The sequence below is a fragment of the Rana temporaria genome, chromosome 2 (genome assembly GCF_905171775.1).
Source record: "Rana temporaria chromosome 2, aRanTem1.1, whole genome shotgun sequence".
Lineage (NCBI taxonomy): Eukaryota > Metazoa > Chordata > Amphibia > Anura > Ranidae > Rana > Rana temporaria.
In genome coordinates, this window is record NC_053490.1 from 367,100,342 (window position 1) to 367,116,428 (window position 16,087).

The 16,087-nt window shown below is 41.1% G+C and overlaps 1 protein-coding gene across 1 annotated transcript in view; it reads right to left on the minus strand.

Annotated features, from left to right (window-relative positions):
- CIAO3 (cytosolic iron-sulfur assembly component 3) overlaps positions 1–16,087 on the minus strand; it is a 48,939-nt gene that overhangs the window by 16,275 nt on the left and 16,577 nt on the right. Inside the window, exons 4-8 of the mRNA XM_040337710.1 lie at positions 15,536–15,668; positions 14,704–14,838; positions 12,002–12,120; positions 5,963–6,092; positions 5,790–5,862 (exon numbers count right to left, since the gene is read on the minus strand). Coding sequence (XP_040193644.1) covers positions 5,790–5,862; positions 5,963–6,092; positions 12,002–12,120; positions 14,704–14,838; positions 15,536–15,668 — 590 coding nt within the window. The remainder of the gene's footprint in view (positions 1–5,789; positions 5,863–5,962; positions 6,093–12,001; positions 12,121–14,703; positions 14,839–15,535; positions 15,669–16,087) is intronic.

Sequence of the window (16,087 nt, forward strand, 5' to 3'; positions counted from 1 at the left end):
CACCCCACAGTGTCCATCAGTGCCACCCCACAGTGCCCACCTACAGTGCCCAGTGCCCACCTATCAGTGCCGCCCATGAGTGCCCATCAGTGCCACCCATCAGTGCCGCCCATGAGTGCCCATCAGTGCCGCATACCAGCGACCATCAGTGCTGCATACCAGCGCCGCCTATCAGTGCCACCTCATCGGTGCCCATCAGTACTACCTTATCGGTGCCCATCAGTGCTACCTTATCGGTGCCCATCAGTGCCACCTCATCGGTGCCCATCAGTGCCACCTCATCGGTGCCCATCAGTGCCACCTCATCGGTGCCCATCAGTGCCACCTCATCGGTGCCCATCAGTGCCACCTCATCGGTGCCCATCAGTGCGGCCATATCAGTGCCCGTAATTGAAAGAGAAAACTTACTTATTTACAAACAAATTTAACAGAAAAAAATAAAAACTTTATTTTTTTTCAAAATTTTCAGTCTTTTTTTTAGTTGTTGCGAAAAAAAAAAAAGAAAAAAAAAAAAAAAAAAAAAATCGCAGAGGTGATCAAATACCACCAAAAGAAAGCTCTATTTGTGGGGGAAAAAAGGACGCCAATTTTGTTTGGGTACAGTGTAGCATGACCGCGCAATTGTCAAAGTGCGACATGGCTGAAAGCTGAAAATTGGCATGGGCGGGAAGGTGCGTAAGTGCCCTGTATGGAAGTGGTTAAAAAACAAAACAAAAAAAAATGAATCGATTAGTTGGAAAAAGGATCACCCCCATGTGTCAGTATTTTGTTTGACCCTCCTTTTGCTTTAATTACAGCCTCTAGTCTGTTGGAATATATCTACTAGTTTTGCACATCTAGACTTGCAATATTTGCCCCCTCTTCTTTGCAGAACTGCTCAAGTTCAGTTACATTTGATGGTGACCATTTGTAGACTTCAGTCTTTAAGTCATTCCACAGATTTTAAATAGGGGTTAAGTCTGGGCTCTGACTAAGCCATACAAGGACATTCACCTTATGCTCCTACCACAGTGTGGTTATTTTTACTGCGTTTTTGGTCCATATGTTGAAAAGTAAACTTCTCATTGACAACTTTCTGGCAGAGGGCAACCGATTTTCCTCGAGAATTTGATGGTATTTTGCCCCATCCATTTTTCCTTCTATCCTGACAATTCCTGCTGAAGAGAAACACCCCCATAACAGGATATTACCACCTCCATGCTTTACTGTAGGAATGATGTTATTTGGATGATGAGCTGTAATGGATTTCCGCCAGACATCGTTTTTATTGTTAAGGCTAACTAATTAAATTTTAGTCTTATATGACCAGAACATCTTTTTTGAAGTGGCTTCAGAATCTTCAAGGTGCGTTTTGGCAAAGCTCAGTGACTGCATGTGGCCTTTTTCGAGGAGCGGCTTTTCTCTTGCAACCCTCCCATAAAACGTCACATTTGTGGAGAATATGTGATATTGTTGTCACAAGTACACAATGACCACTCTGTGTCAAATTCCTGCAACTGCTTCAGAGTTCCTTTAGGCCTCTTGGTAGCCTCTCTGATCAGTTTCCTTCTGGGCTCTTCCATCCAGTTTGGAGCGATATCCTGATCCAGAGAGTCTGTGTTGTACCAAATACCTTCCACTTATTGAAGCTGTGCTAAACCCAGGACCCTGCATTCACAATATCTGGTCTCCCACAGTACAGAAATACAATTATTATAGTAAATCTAAACTGCTAAATATATCTTTTCTCATCAGCAGTTAGAGCACCTTGTGACTTCTATCAGCACTGGTTAAAGCTTGTAGGAAGAGTTTTAGGACTGCAAGACCCCTGACCCTCTGTCTGGATAGTGCTAATTGGCCCAGTGCTGACTTTGAAAAAATGGACACTTACCTGTCCAGGTCGCCCACGACATCGGCAGCCGAAGGCGATTATACAGGTATCTGCACCCCCTCCCCCCTGAAAGGTGCCAAATGTGACACCGGAGGGGGAAGGGTTCCAAAAAGCGGAGGTTCCCTTTTGGGTGAACCTCTGCTTTAAAGCAAATATGAAAAAGAAAAAACACAACACTCCAATAAGCTTTGTTGCCATATTGCCTCTTGTTAACCCTAAATCAGACCAATATAACTTCTTCCTCCCCTTAGCCATTTTGCTACAAATGTTTTTTTTCTCTCCATGTTTTCAGACTTGAAATATCTCTAGTACACCGAGAATATACAGGTGCGAGAACTAAACCGGTAAAGCAACATCTGTGGGTTGTTAAACATACAGGTTCAAATTATATATGCCAACATACGAGAACTGTAATGTGTCACGCTATTTTTTCCCTCAATAAAGGCCAACCTGGTTAAACAAATATGCCAACATACACCTGTCATAGAAAAAAAGATTAAGGCCCCATGCACACGAGACACTGTTAAACACGTGTTCAGAGGCAGTTGGACACTTTTTTCAACTGCCCCTTAACACATTCAGGTGTACGTTTAATAAACCGTGATAAGCGGAGATCATGATGATCACGGCTGATCACTGCTTATCACAGAGCATTGCCGGTTTAATAAACTGTGATAAGGAGCAGAGAACACATTCTTCACTTCACATCACATCACATCACATCACATGGATGTTTTGTCACAAACGGCCAGTTTAATAAACCGTGATCTGAAGATTTCACAGCTCTTCACCTGAAATATCTCCCTTCCAGATTCACCAGCTCAGAGGTGGAGAATCTGGGAGAGAAGCTGGTGTGATAAGAGGAAGAAGGCTTATTTCTTCCTAATTTCAACACCAGTGGGTTAAAAATGAATATTAACAACAATATACGTGTGTGTGTGTATATGTGTGTGTATATATATATATATATATATATATATATATATATATATATATATATATATATACACACATACAGTATCTATATAACACGTGTGTGTGTGTGTGTGTGTGTGTGTGTGTGTATGTGTATATATACATACACACACACACACACACACACACACACACACACACACACACACATATATATACCGTATTTATCGGCGTATACGCGCACTTTTTTTCCCTCAAAATCAGGGCAAAATTGTGTGTGCGCGATATACGCCGATACTTGCTTCCCGCACTGTGTTTGAACTTTGCCGCCGATCCCTGCTTCCCGCGCTGTGTTTGAACGCTGCCGCAGACATATACCGAGCGCAGTATACTCGGGTACAGTCGGCCAGGCTCGGCTCCCTTCTAGGTTATGCGAGAGGAGCCGAGCGTGCCCGAGTGTACTGCGCTCGGTATATGTCGGCGGCGGCGTTCAAACACAGCGCGGGAAGCAGGGATCGGCTCAGAGACAGCGCAGGAGCAGCGGGGAGGACACCACGAAGGTCGCAGAAGGACGCCAGACCGGACAAGGCCGCCGATGGACGCCAGGCAAGACACCAAAACTGTAAGTAATAAAAAATAAATAAAATTCAGGAATTTCACGTCCAGAGTAGGGGTGCGCGCTATACGCGGGTGCGCACAATAGGCTGATAAATACGGTATATATATATATATATATATATATATATATATATATATATATATATATATACACACACACACACATACACATTATATATACATAATATATACATACAGTATTTATATATATATATGTAAATTTATATTTATATATATATATATATATATATATATATATATATATATATATATATATATATATATATATATATATATATATATATATGTTATCACATGTCTGAAAACATTAATTACATGTTCTTTTAAACGTTAGTTTCACTGTTTGAATTCGGCTGCACCATAATCTCACAATATCTCACGAGATTACAGGCAGTCCATCCAGTTTTACACAGATCTCGGCTGTTTTCAGAGAAAAAACTTCACCTCTGTTCACCATCTGAGAACTGAAGTTCTCAGTTTATTAAACCGGCTGCAGAGGAGATAATTCTCCTCATGAGAACTGCCGTGAACTGCTGTGAACTGAACGGAGAAAAAACTTCACAGTTTATTAAACGGACACCTCAATGTTATTCTATGTGTCCATGCACACAGTCTCGTTTATTGCCGTTTTTAGGCAGTTGCGTTTGACCTAGTTTTTCCAGAAGCAAAAAAATGGATTCAGATGCAAAAGTTTTCCACGTTTCAGACGCAAAACATGGTACCAGCGTTTTGCCGCGATTTAGTTTTTTAAAGGTGACCTATTTTTTTACATTAGAAATCTCAAAAATGATGGCAAATGATGAAAAACCATAAAATATATTATAATATATATATATATATATATATATATATATATATATATATATATAAAGACCTGTAATTGCTTGCATTGTGGATAATCCACAACTTGTGGATTGTCCACTTTCCATGTCATCTGGCCACGTCACCTGCCACAAGTTGTGGCTTGTCACCTGGCCACGTCACCTGCCACAAGTTGTGGCTTGTCACCTGGCCACGTCACCTGCCACAAGTTGTGGCTTGTCACCTGGCCACGTCACCTGCCACAAGTTGTGGATTGTCCACTTGCCATGTCATCTGGCCATGTCACCTAGCCACAGAACCTGTCACAAGTTGTGGATTGTCCACTTGCCACGTCACCTTGCCACAAGTTGTGTATTGTCCACTTGCCACGTCACCTGGCCACGTCACCTGCCACAAGTTGTGGATTGTCACCTGGTCACATCACCTGCCACAAGTTGTGGAGTGTCCACTTGCCACGTCACCTTGCCACAAGTTGTGTATTGTCCACTTGCCACGTCACCTGGCCATGTCACCTGGCACAAGTTGTGGATTGTCCACTTGCCACGTCACCTGGCACAAGTTGTGGATTGTCCACTTGCCACAAGTTGTGAATTGTTCACTTGCCATGTCATCTGGCCACGTCACCTGCCACAGGTGACGTGGCCAGGTGACATGGCCAGGTGACATGGCAAGTGGACAATCCACAACTTGGACAATCCACAACTTTTGGCAGGTGACGTGGCAAGTGGACAATCCACAACTTGTGGCAGGTGACGTGGACAATCCACAACTTGTGGCAGGTGACGTGGCAGGTGACGTGGACAATCCACAACTTGTGGCAGGTGACGTGGCAAGTGGACAATGCGCAGTTTGTGGCAGGTGATGTGGCAAGTGACACGCTAAATACAAGTACACTGCTGCTCTCTCAGATGCTACTCACTCTGGTCTCACAAAATGGCTGAAATGGTTAAATACTGTTTTTTGAGCTTAGGTAGGGTCTTATGATGTTTCTTAACGCTTATAAACGCAAACGTGGTAAAACTGGCAAAAATCGTGGCAAAACGGGCGTTTATAAACGCCGGTTTTAGCCTTTAAAAACATGTGTTAAGCAGAGTTTGCACCGGCGTTCCGTGTGCATGGGGCCTAAAGTTGCCATTTCTGTGGTTTCCTTCTCAAAATGCAGGTTGTCTGGCTGTCATTCTGAAAATTCGGCAGCTACGGAGTCTTGGATCCAAATTAAGCATAGTGATAGAAAACTTTTCTCATACTCATATGCCACATGTTTTTCTTGGCCTGCCACTCAGATGTAGAGGAGGCAGATGCAGGTAGTCAGCTAGCCATGTCAGGAGTAGTGAAAGCAGACCGTCAAGGCAGTTAGCATTGTCAGGAGGGGAGCAAAAGGAAGGCTCCTTATTTTGTTTCCAAATTTATTTTATGCTGCCTGCCCCCCACAATATTATTACTGCTGTTAGCAACAGCTTTGTCATGGCACCAAAGCAACAAGCGTAAATGTGCACAAGAAGCAAATAGGAATAGAAGCACAGAAAAAAAAAACACAACTCACTCTGTATCAAGTGGACAGGGATTCACATCTGCCAAAGACATTTCTTCTTGTTCTAATATTCGCAGAACTTCCCCTGCAACAAAAAGTCTGTCTTATATGCCTACCAAATAAAGGATTTAAGAAACTACGTTACAAACCAGCACTCTAAAGTAAAAGCAAGATACATCACTCACCAGTTGTAATGACACAATCTACATCTCGGGTCTCATATTCCTGGTTAAAGAAGTCTGGTCTAGAAGCCTCTAGCTTTTTGTCATAACAGGGCATCACTGTCACATGGTATATCTGATTTGGCTTTAGGTTCTGTGTTGATTAAAATAAAAAGAAAGGAAAATCAGTAATATCATCAGATAATGATCACTGTAAACTTTACTAAATGTAAATAAAAACTATAAAAAACTAATAAACCAAGACGTGACTATTAATGATTTTCTTTTTCATCAGGATGACTGCTCCTAATCCCTTCCCTTCACCGTTTGTATTCAGGTTTATTTCTTCTTCTTTTATCCTCTTTCCAAGGCTTGTTTGTATCTGCCTTTCTTTGCATGGCTTATGTCCTATTTGCAGATGGGGATATTTTATTTGATATTGTTTTACGGACTCTAGTAAGGCCCCTTTCAGACGTCCGCTCCGCCTGTCCGTTATTACAAGTCCGTTAACGGACTTGTAATACATCCCTATGGGATCGCGTCCGTTAGCGGATGGAGCATCCGCTAGCGTCCGCGTCCGTCGGGATCCGGTTTTCGGACGGAAGAAAACCCTATTTTTCTTCCGTCCGGCGGAACGGAACTGATGCAGACGGACAGAATACAGGAGACTCACTTCAAATCTGACAATTTACCTATTTTTAACGATAAAAGGTTCCCATTATCTTTTCATGCTACTAATCCTGAGTCCAAAACTAAAGGGGTTTCCACATTAATTTCCAAAAATTGCCCCCTTCAAATCCAGGACTCTCTGTTGGATGATGAGGGTAGATTTGTCTTTCTCAACGTTTCTTTGTATAACAAACCTATTACTTCGGCCAACATATATGCTCTTAATAAAATGCAAGTGTCGTTCCTTAAAAATACTTTGCAATTACTTGATACCTTTAAATCTGGGATGCTCATTGTGGGGGGTGATTTCAACCTGGCATTGAACCCCTTGCTTGACACATCTTCAGGCTCTTCTAAAAATTTTCTATAGGTCCTTACATTCGATAAAGAATGTGTTGAAAAGCATGGCCCTTCATGATACGTGGCGCACATTAAACCCAACCACCAAAGATTACACTTTTTATTCCTCTCCACACGATAGATATGAAAATTGATTACTTCTTCATGACTCAGAATGATCTTGAAGACCTTATTGACGCTTCGATTGAACCAATGTTTTTCTCTGACCATCATCCTATTACTGTCTCTATAATTTTTCGTTCAAGGCCTGTAATAATAGAATCTGGAGACTTGATAGTTCTTTACTTAACGACCCTGACAATGTTGACACACTAAATTCGAGGATTAATCTTTATTTTACAGAAAATGACACTGAAGATGTAGATTCTGCATCTCTCTGGTCTGCACATAAATGTGTAATTAGGGGTGAATTGATTTCTATTGCTACTAAAAGGAATAGAATGAGACAAGCCTGCATCAAATCTCTTACTGAACAAATCCATCTACTAGAAAACAAACACAAGCAGTCGTTGGCTTTAGACACTCTGTCTGAATTACTGGAAACTAGAGAGGCTCTTTTAAAACTTTTGGATGAAAAGATAAAACGCAACTTCGCTCTATCTCAAAAGCTGTTCTACGAATTTGGCAATAAATCTGGTAAGCTTCTTGCTAGAACTCTTCGTTCTAATACGCATATTAATAGTAATATTATTTACTCTATCACTGATCCAAGTGGAAACAAATTGTTACCTCTTCTGAAATTGCCGATCGATTTAAACAGTTTTATGCTAAGTTATATAACTTGCCCAGAGATGATACGCCCAATAGCATGGCTGATAGGAAAAAAGGAAAAAGAAAATTACTGAATTCTTACATTCCTATAGCCCGAATCCTATTAGTGCAGAAGATGCAATCACATTAGACAGACCTATTGTTAAACAGGAATCTGTCACTGCTCTCAAACAACTTAAGACAGGTAAATGCCCTGGCCCAGATGGCCTCTCTGTTTCATATTATAAAACCTTCTCAGACTCTATTATCCCTCATTTTTTAAAAACGTTTAACAATATCCCCTCCTCATCCCCTTTTATCAAAGATATTCTGGAAGCACATATTACCACGATTCCCAAAACGAAAAAAAGATGCATCACTATTTTCTAATTACAGGCCCATTTCGCTTTTAAATGTCGATATAAAGCTATATGCTAAAATTATTGCTAATCGCCTAATCCCCTTGCTACCTAAGATTATCTTTCTGGACCAGGTGGGCTTCATCCCTGGCAGGGAAGCGAGGGATAATACTATTAAAGCTATTAATATACAACATTGGCTCACAAGATCTAGAGTTCCAGGTTTCTTTCTCTCTCTTGACGCAGAGAAGGCCTTCGACAGAATAGCGTGGGATTATATGAGTGAAGCCTTAAAAAAGCACTGGGATTTAGAGAACGTATACTCCATCTTATTCTTATGCTTTACTCTTCTCCCACGGCAAAAATTAAAGTGAATGGTTGTCTGTCGGAGGCTTTCTCTGTGTCCAACGGAACGCGTCAGGGAATGCCCTTTTGTCCCCAATTATTTTTGTCATTCTCTTAGAACCCATGCTCAATAGACTTAGGAGTAACCAGGACATAGTTGGTATTGAGAGGAAGAATTATAAACTTGCTGCATTTGCTGATGACATTCTTCTCTTTCTCTCAAATACCATAATAACTATCCCCAACTTGTTGAAAGATTTCTCCCTCTTCAATTCGCTTTCAAGTCTTAAAATTAATTTTGCTAAATCCACGGCCTTGAACATTTCTTTATCTGATACCACTGTCTCCTTAAGTAAATCAAACTTTCCTTTTCACTGGGGAGAGGACTCATTGACATATCTAGGAATTAGGTTGACTCCAAATATAAAGGATCTCTATAGTGCAAATTTTCTACCTTTGCTCAAGATTATCAAACATGATTTGTTATCTTGGGATAAAGGATTTTTTTCCTGGTTCGGGAGGGCAGATATCGTTAAAATGAATGTTCTCCCCAGAATCCTCTATTTACTACAGACTATCCCCATTAAGATTCCATCGACTTTTTTTTAGAGACTTTAGACATATATGTACTAAATTTATTAGGAATCTGAAACAGCCTTGTATTAAATGGGACAAACTCGTTATTCCCAAACTTATGGGGGGTATAGGACTGCCTGATGTACAAAAGTATTACTAGGCTTGCCACATGACTCGTATTTTAGATTGGCACTTACATACCCATACTAAGGCATGGGTCGAATTGGAAGGTGCGTCCTTATCTCCTGTTCTGCCTTTGATCCACTTGCCTTGGATTATTGCATGCAAAATCCCGCATGTCACTTGCTCTCACCCTCTGGTGGGTCCTACCTTGCAAATTTTTAGGGCTCTCTGTAGAAACCTACATTTTTCCTCCATATATGGTCCCCTAACTCCTGAAAATTTAAACCCTGAGATTTCTTTCAGGCTAGGTTCACACCTATGCGAATTGAGTGCGGTTTAAACCGCATCTAATTCGCAGGACATTTCAAAATACATTGTTTTCAATGAGGCTGGTTCACATATGTGCGATGCATTCGCACTGCGTATTGCCTCCAAACCGCATGCGGTTTTTATGTCTTGCGGTGCGGCTCAGGTGCGAATTCAGTCCCATTATCTTCTATGGGTACGCATCTAATTCGCACATGTGTTCAGTTCTCTGCAGGAGTTTCTCTCATTCAGCTCAATACAATTCTCCCCCACTCTCCTCTCACCCGGAAGTTCTCCCAGGTCTCCAAATTCGCACCTGATCTGCAGCTAAACCGCAGTTGATCTGCAGAACACCCTCTAGAGAAATCTGCAACGACAACGCAGCTCAAAAAAGCAACGCACTAGTGTGATTCCGGCCTAAGACAATCGGTTATTGACGTATCTGGTTCCGCTTACAGCAATTCGATTAGAGCTGAAACCTTTTTTGACAATGGTAAACTTCTTACTCTCGACTCTTTTAAACTTTCCCACCCTGACATTATTATACATCCTTCTGGATATGAACAGGTTAAACGATTTTTGTGTCGCGCTGGCTCAAATTCCGTATGGTATAGGAGCAAAACTCCTTTTGAGACCTTGTGTCTCCAAAATTCTCCTAAAAAGCATCTGATTTCCGCGATGTATGCGTCTTTTTTCACAACGTTTGACATCGAGAATGACGTAGTGAATCTCAAATGGGAAAGTGATCTTGGCATCTCCCCCTCTGATGAGGAGTGGGAACATTTTTTTCAACATATCCATAAGGGTTCCCTGAATGTATTGACCCAGGAAAACAACAACTACAAATTGTACTCTAGATGGTATAGGACTCATTTCACCATTATGTTGGCGTTGTAACCGTGCTCAGGGCACACTCTCAGGCCCCATACACACGAGAGGATTTATCCGCAGATACGGTCCAGCGGACCGTATCCGCGGATAAATCCTCTCGAGGATTTCAGAGGATTTCTATGCGATGGCGTGTACACACCATCGCATTAAATTCCGCGCTGAAATCCTCTGCCGATGACGTGTCGCGCCGTCGCCGCTATTATGACGCGGCGACGGGCGCGACGCTGTCATATAAGGAATTCCACGCATGCGTCAAATCATTACGACGCGTGCGGGGAATCCCTTTAGACGGATGGATCCGGTAAGTCTGTACAGACGAGCGGATCCATCCGTTGGAATGGATTCCAGCAGATGGATTTGTTGAGCATGTCAGCAAATATCCATCTGCTGGAAATCCATCCCAGGGGAGATTTATCCGCGGATAAATATCCGTTGGCGTGTACACACCATAGGATCTATCCGCAGAAACCCATTTGATGGGATTTATCTGCGGATAGATTCTATGGTGTGTATGGGGCCTCACACATATGGTGGGAGTGTGATCTGATCAAACCCTTCTGGATGGAAGTTCATCGATTAATTTCTCACATTACAACATATACCCCTGACTTCACTGCTGCCCAGTATTTACTTCACCACTCCTCCTACCTCAGTACATTTATAAAAAATCGTTGATGTTTCACCTAATCAATGCCGCCAAACTCTGTATACCCATTAGATGGACTCAGTCTTCACCTCCTACCATTTCGGATTGGTTTATAAAAATTGGGTACATGGCCGAAATGGAAGAACTTATTTCTCAATCCAAGGATTCACCCAAGACCTTCTATGAAAAATGGGCATGCTGGTTATCTTTCAAAAGTTCCACTGAATTTCATTCATTAAGGAATGCTTCATTATAGGATTGTTTTAATTCACCCTCTCCAGACTCCCCTTCTTTTTCAATCTCGATAAGGGGTTTTTATCCATTGATATGCATATATTTTCCCTCTCTTTTAGAGTTATTTTTTTTCTTCTCCTCTTCTTCCACTCCCCTCCCTCATCCTTTCCCTTATCCTCTATTGACTTAATGAATATTTATATGTCGCTTGTATTTTCCTTTTAAGGAATGTTTTATATGGTGTACATATTCTGCAATTTGTACATGTCTAATATTCTGTACTTATTTATGAAAAAAAATACTTGAAAAACAGAAAAAAAAAAAAACTAATTATATATATATATATATATTATATATATATATATATATATATATATATAAAATTTATTAGGGTTTTTTTTTTCTGTTTTCAAATATTTTATTGAAATATATATAAAAAAATGTGTGTGTATTCGTCTGCTGTGTGCTATGATTCCACCAGTGATCTTGGCTTCTCTTCTGTGTGTGCTCGCTCCAAAGCTGTGTGTGTCCATAGACACAAAGCGGGCCTTAGCCCCACCCCCCGCTTCCTCCTCACTGTATTTGATTGACCAATGGCTCCTGCCCGAGTCCCTGTGTGAAGATGCAGAGAAGAGATGCAGCCGTGCACAGCACTGATCTCCTCTCTTCCCCTTCACACAGGGAAAGGGGGGGGGGGACAAAGCTTTAAAATGTTTACCTTAATGCAGGGAATGCATCAAGGGGAAAAAAGCCATTAAAGTCTGAAATACCAAAACATTTGTCCGATATTGTCAAGTTTCCTACCTGTGTCTGTGCAAAGTGATTTTTGATCAGGGATCCCATGACTTGCTGTGGTGACTTGGTGACACTGATGTATGGGATGATGAAAGAGCCATGTGTTTTTTCAGCATAACAAATCCAGCCTGAAAATTTCAAAAAACAAAAATGTATTTTTCATATTTGCATACAAAGTTTGTTTCAAGTGTGAGAATTCCTTTAACCAGTCTAGTGGCACTCCGGTTAAGGTGGGTCATTGGTATATTGACAGTGGGAAACAGACCCCTGGATAACAAATTGTCTCTTAAAAAGGGGAAAGTTCAGAGAGAAACTGCAGTCTGCTCACATAGTTTGTAATAAAAACATATTTGCCATTCTTAAGCTTCCCTCCAACCGCTTTACATATACTGTGATTCTGTATTTGCCAAATATGCTGCAGAAATCTCCCTCCACTGAGTCTGGCTGCAGCCATTTTAACTGTGGGCAGCTCAAGCTGCTACCTGTTCACTTCCTGAATTTACAGAGGCATACCTCCAGCTCTGCACTCTCATTGGCTGTAATAGGACTCATCCCCCATCTCTTCCTGGCAAACTCTCACTAGAGTGAGAGAGCTGTGCATGATGCCATAAGCCTAGGCTTTTTTCACCAAAGACACAGGAAGTATAAGGTATTCGCTGACAGAAAAAAAATGTTTTACTATCCAAAGTTAAACAAGGGCAGAAGATTTAATAGATGGAAAGATGAAAAATATGACAGCAGAAGACTCGATGCCTCAAAAACAGTCTCTTTAGGAGACAGACTGCTGGGAATCTGAATCTGTTACAGAGATCATAACAAGGACCAAAGACCTAGCCTGGTCTAGGGCCTCTGTAGGGTCAGACAGACTCTGCAGTAGAAAGCACTGGCATGCACTTACAGTCTCTGTGGGAAGGGTGCTCTACATGCAGCCAAAAAGTCCCAAATAGCTATTGGGGAGGACCCAGCCTCTCCTGACAAAAGCTCAGAAAGACTCAAATGACGATGATGACCATATAACAATAGTGGTCTCAGGTTCTGGATTATAGGCGTTGTTCTATTCTGGGAATACTGGGTAAATATCACAAGCATAAAAAGGTGAGATGGTTGCAGGACCTATGGTACTTTTCCCATGTGGTTCCTGCTCTTACTGCCCCTTCATAGACAACAGTGCCAACATCTCACTCCCCAATGGGAAGACTTTTCATCCCAAGCACTATGCAAATTGTCGTACCCAATGTGAATGGGAATGCACATGCTTTCACATTGGAAAAACTATTCATGTATGTACAAGTACATCACCTGCATACGCCGAAAAGACCCAAAAGTAACGGTTGGCCATCACATGGCCACAGTACACGCACAATCTAATCCTAGGGTTCTTTTTTTGTGTTGGACAGTGTCCACCCCAACCCCAGGGGTGGCGATATCCACAAAATCCTCTTACAAAAAGAACCAAGGTGTATCCACCGCCTTAAAGGGGTTGTAAAGGATTTTTTTTTTTTTTTCATAATAATCATCCTTTACCTGCAGACATTCCTCTTTTCACTTCCTCATTCTTCGTTTTTGCTCAGAAGTTGCTCTATTTCTTCTCTGTTCTGTTCACTTCCTGCTTGTCTGATTGTTACTCACCACCGTGATGGGAGGCTTTACTGCGGTGGTCAGTAACGTGCTCGCTCCCTCCTGGGAACTACATCTGTGCGGCAGGAGGCTCTCTACGTGTTAGAGACTTCAAGGAGGTGTGAATTACTGGGCGTGCCGCAATTCATACTGGGAAATGTAGTTCTTACATGAACAAACGATGCAAATCAGGAAGTGAACGAGAGAACAGAAACTAGAATGCCGGAGGTGATATAGATGAAGGAATATAATAGGTATTTACTTGTTTTTTTAACCTTGCAGACATTAATTTTAGGCCATTTTTTTCCCTTTAGTGACCCTTTAATGCCACCTCACCACCAGGCCTAAATGAAGCCTTTACCTTGAAACCATTTTTTGCCAGGTTTCGTTTCTGGTACTTGTAAGCTCATTGTTCTATTTCAAACCAGAAACGAAAACCGGTAAAAATTGGTTCTCTTTGTAAGAGGATTTTGTTGATATAGCCACACCCTGCTCCCTATTTTCCTGTTGGGATACCCGGGAGAGAGTTTCCTGCCGAGAAAACCGGTCGTCTGTATGCTTGCCTGCAGAGTAGAAAAACCGTGCATGCTCGATAACACTTTGACGCATGCTCGGTAGCTTACGTTAGTCTGGGGTGTAGAAAGATGGCAGTGACTGAATCGAATGTGACGAGACACTGGCTCGTCGTAATCGATGACGTCACCGCGTTCTTGCCATTCAAAAGAATGAAGGGTTTGTGTGGCCGTGTGTATACACAACTTTTCAGGGCAGGCCTGCCAGGAATCCCGTCGGGAAAACCAATGTCCCCCCCCCCCCAACGAACGGGGTTCCCGTTCATGTGTACAGGGCTTTAAAGTGCCTAAGGGGTTTCCCTTTCTGATGCTATTTGCATGCAGTTTTTGTATATCTAAGCTGGCATACAGGGCTTACATTTTTTTCTGTCAGTTTTTAAAACTCCTGCAGGTGACTGTATAACCCAACTGTCTCGGATTTCCTGTGTCCCTCAATGAATGAGAAAGAAAAGGGGCATAGACATAAGTAATGACCATGCGATATGATCATTTTTATTCAAAGACGACATATTATAGTTCTACCTGGGCAGGCAGAGGCCAGCATGGGAAGGGCATTCTGATCTTCTTTCTGTCTCTTGTATCGCTTTATAAACTCTTGCTGACTCTCCAACAAGCTGAAGTTTCTGGAGAAGCTTGTGTCAAAAACATGGTGAACACCTACCAAAAAAATAAATAAATGCAATAAACTCCTCATGTGCATTCACACAGTGTAACAGACCTACCTCTTATCAAATAGCAGTTTTACACATTTGTTTTACAGTAATTATGATTATATATATATATATATATATATATATATATATATATATATATATATATATATATATATATATATATATATATATATATATATATATAGAGAGAGAGAGAACTTAATGACTCACAATTAATCATAGAAATAGAAAAAAAAAAAAGGCTAAGGATTCACGAAGGAAATACAGCTACACTAATATTTGTTGATCTTTTGCAATACTGCTACCAATGCCAACAATGATCAGTGTCACAGATTCTTGAGACTAAAAAGAAACATATGTTTGTGATTAACCAGCTTATCGATTAACTGTGGGATTAACAGGTTGGCGATTAATCATCCTATTAAATAACTAAGAAACAACAACATAGGTTGGGGTTTAATTTTCTTATTCAATAACTCTTTTGCTTATAACAACCAATCGCTATGGGCAAAATATGACGACATCGATATGATAGTAACATGGCAAAAGAAAGAAAAACATTTGGAGTGACAAAATTGGTTTGAACCATGGGGGCTTTGTACATTTAGCAATAAATAAATCATTCTTTTATAGTCAAAGAAAAATATCCCATGAAAAAAATTACAGTTGAAGCAGCTTACCTAGTGCTTTGAAAAAGGAAGTCAGTTTTTTAGCAGTTTCTGGGATATTTAGGTTAAATTTCGCAGCCATGGAGGCCCGAGACTGTGGCGAGATGGACACTACCACCAGCTTTTGCTGAGAAGGACCTTCTATCTGTTCAGGAAGAAAAGGACAAGTAGTAACAATATCTGTGTATTCACAGCAAGCCAAGATAACGTATCCATATATCAACACAGTACTGCTTCCAGCAATTTCTTGGGGTGACCAAACTCGGTAAACTGCAAATCTTCCTTACTAATGTGACCCTTTTGAGCATAGCTAGCAATAAATCAGATAATGTTTAGTTTAACAAACTAGCAATGAATGCATGCTAGAGACGAATGTCCTCGGTGCTATTCACAGATTTTCCAAGTATGACGATGTTTGTCAAAAGTCACTAAAAATCACAAAATATATTTGGGTCAGGGTGTGGCATCCAAGCTGTGGTAAATATAGCAAGAATAGTACACTGGGTTCCTCAAGACACGCTTTTTCTTACTCTCTTAAGCTGGTTTGTGTAGTGATCTAATTTG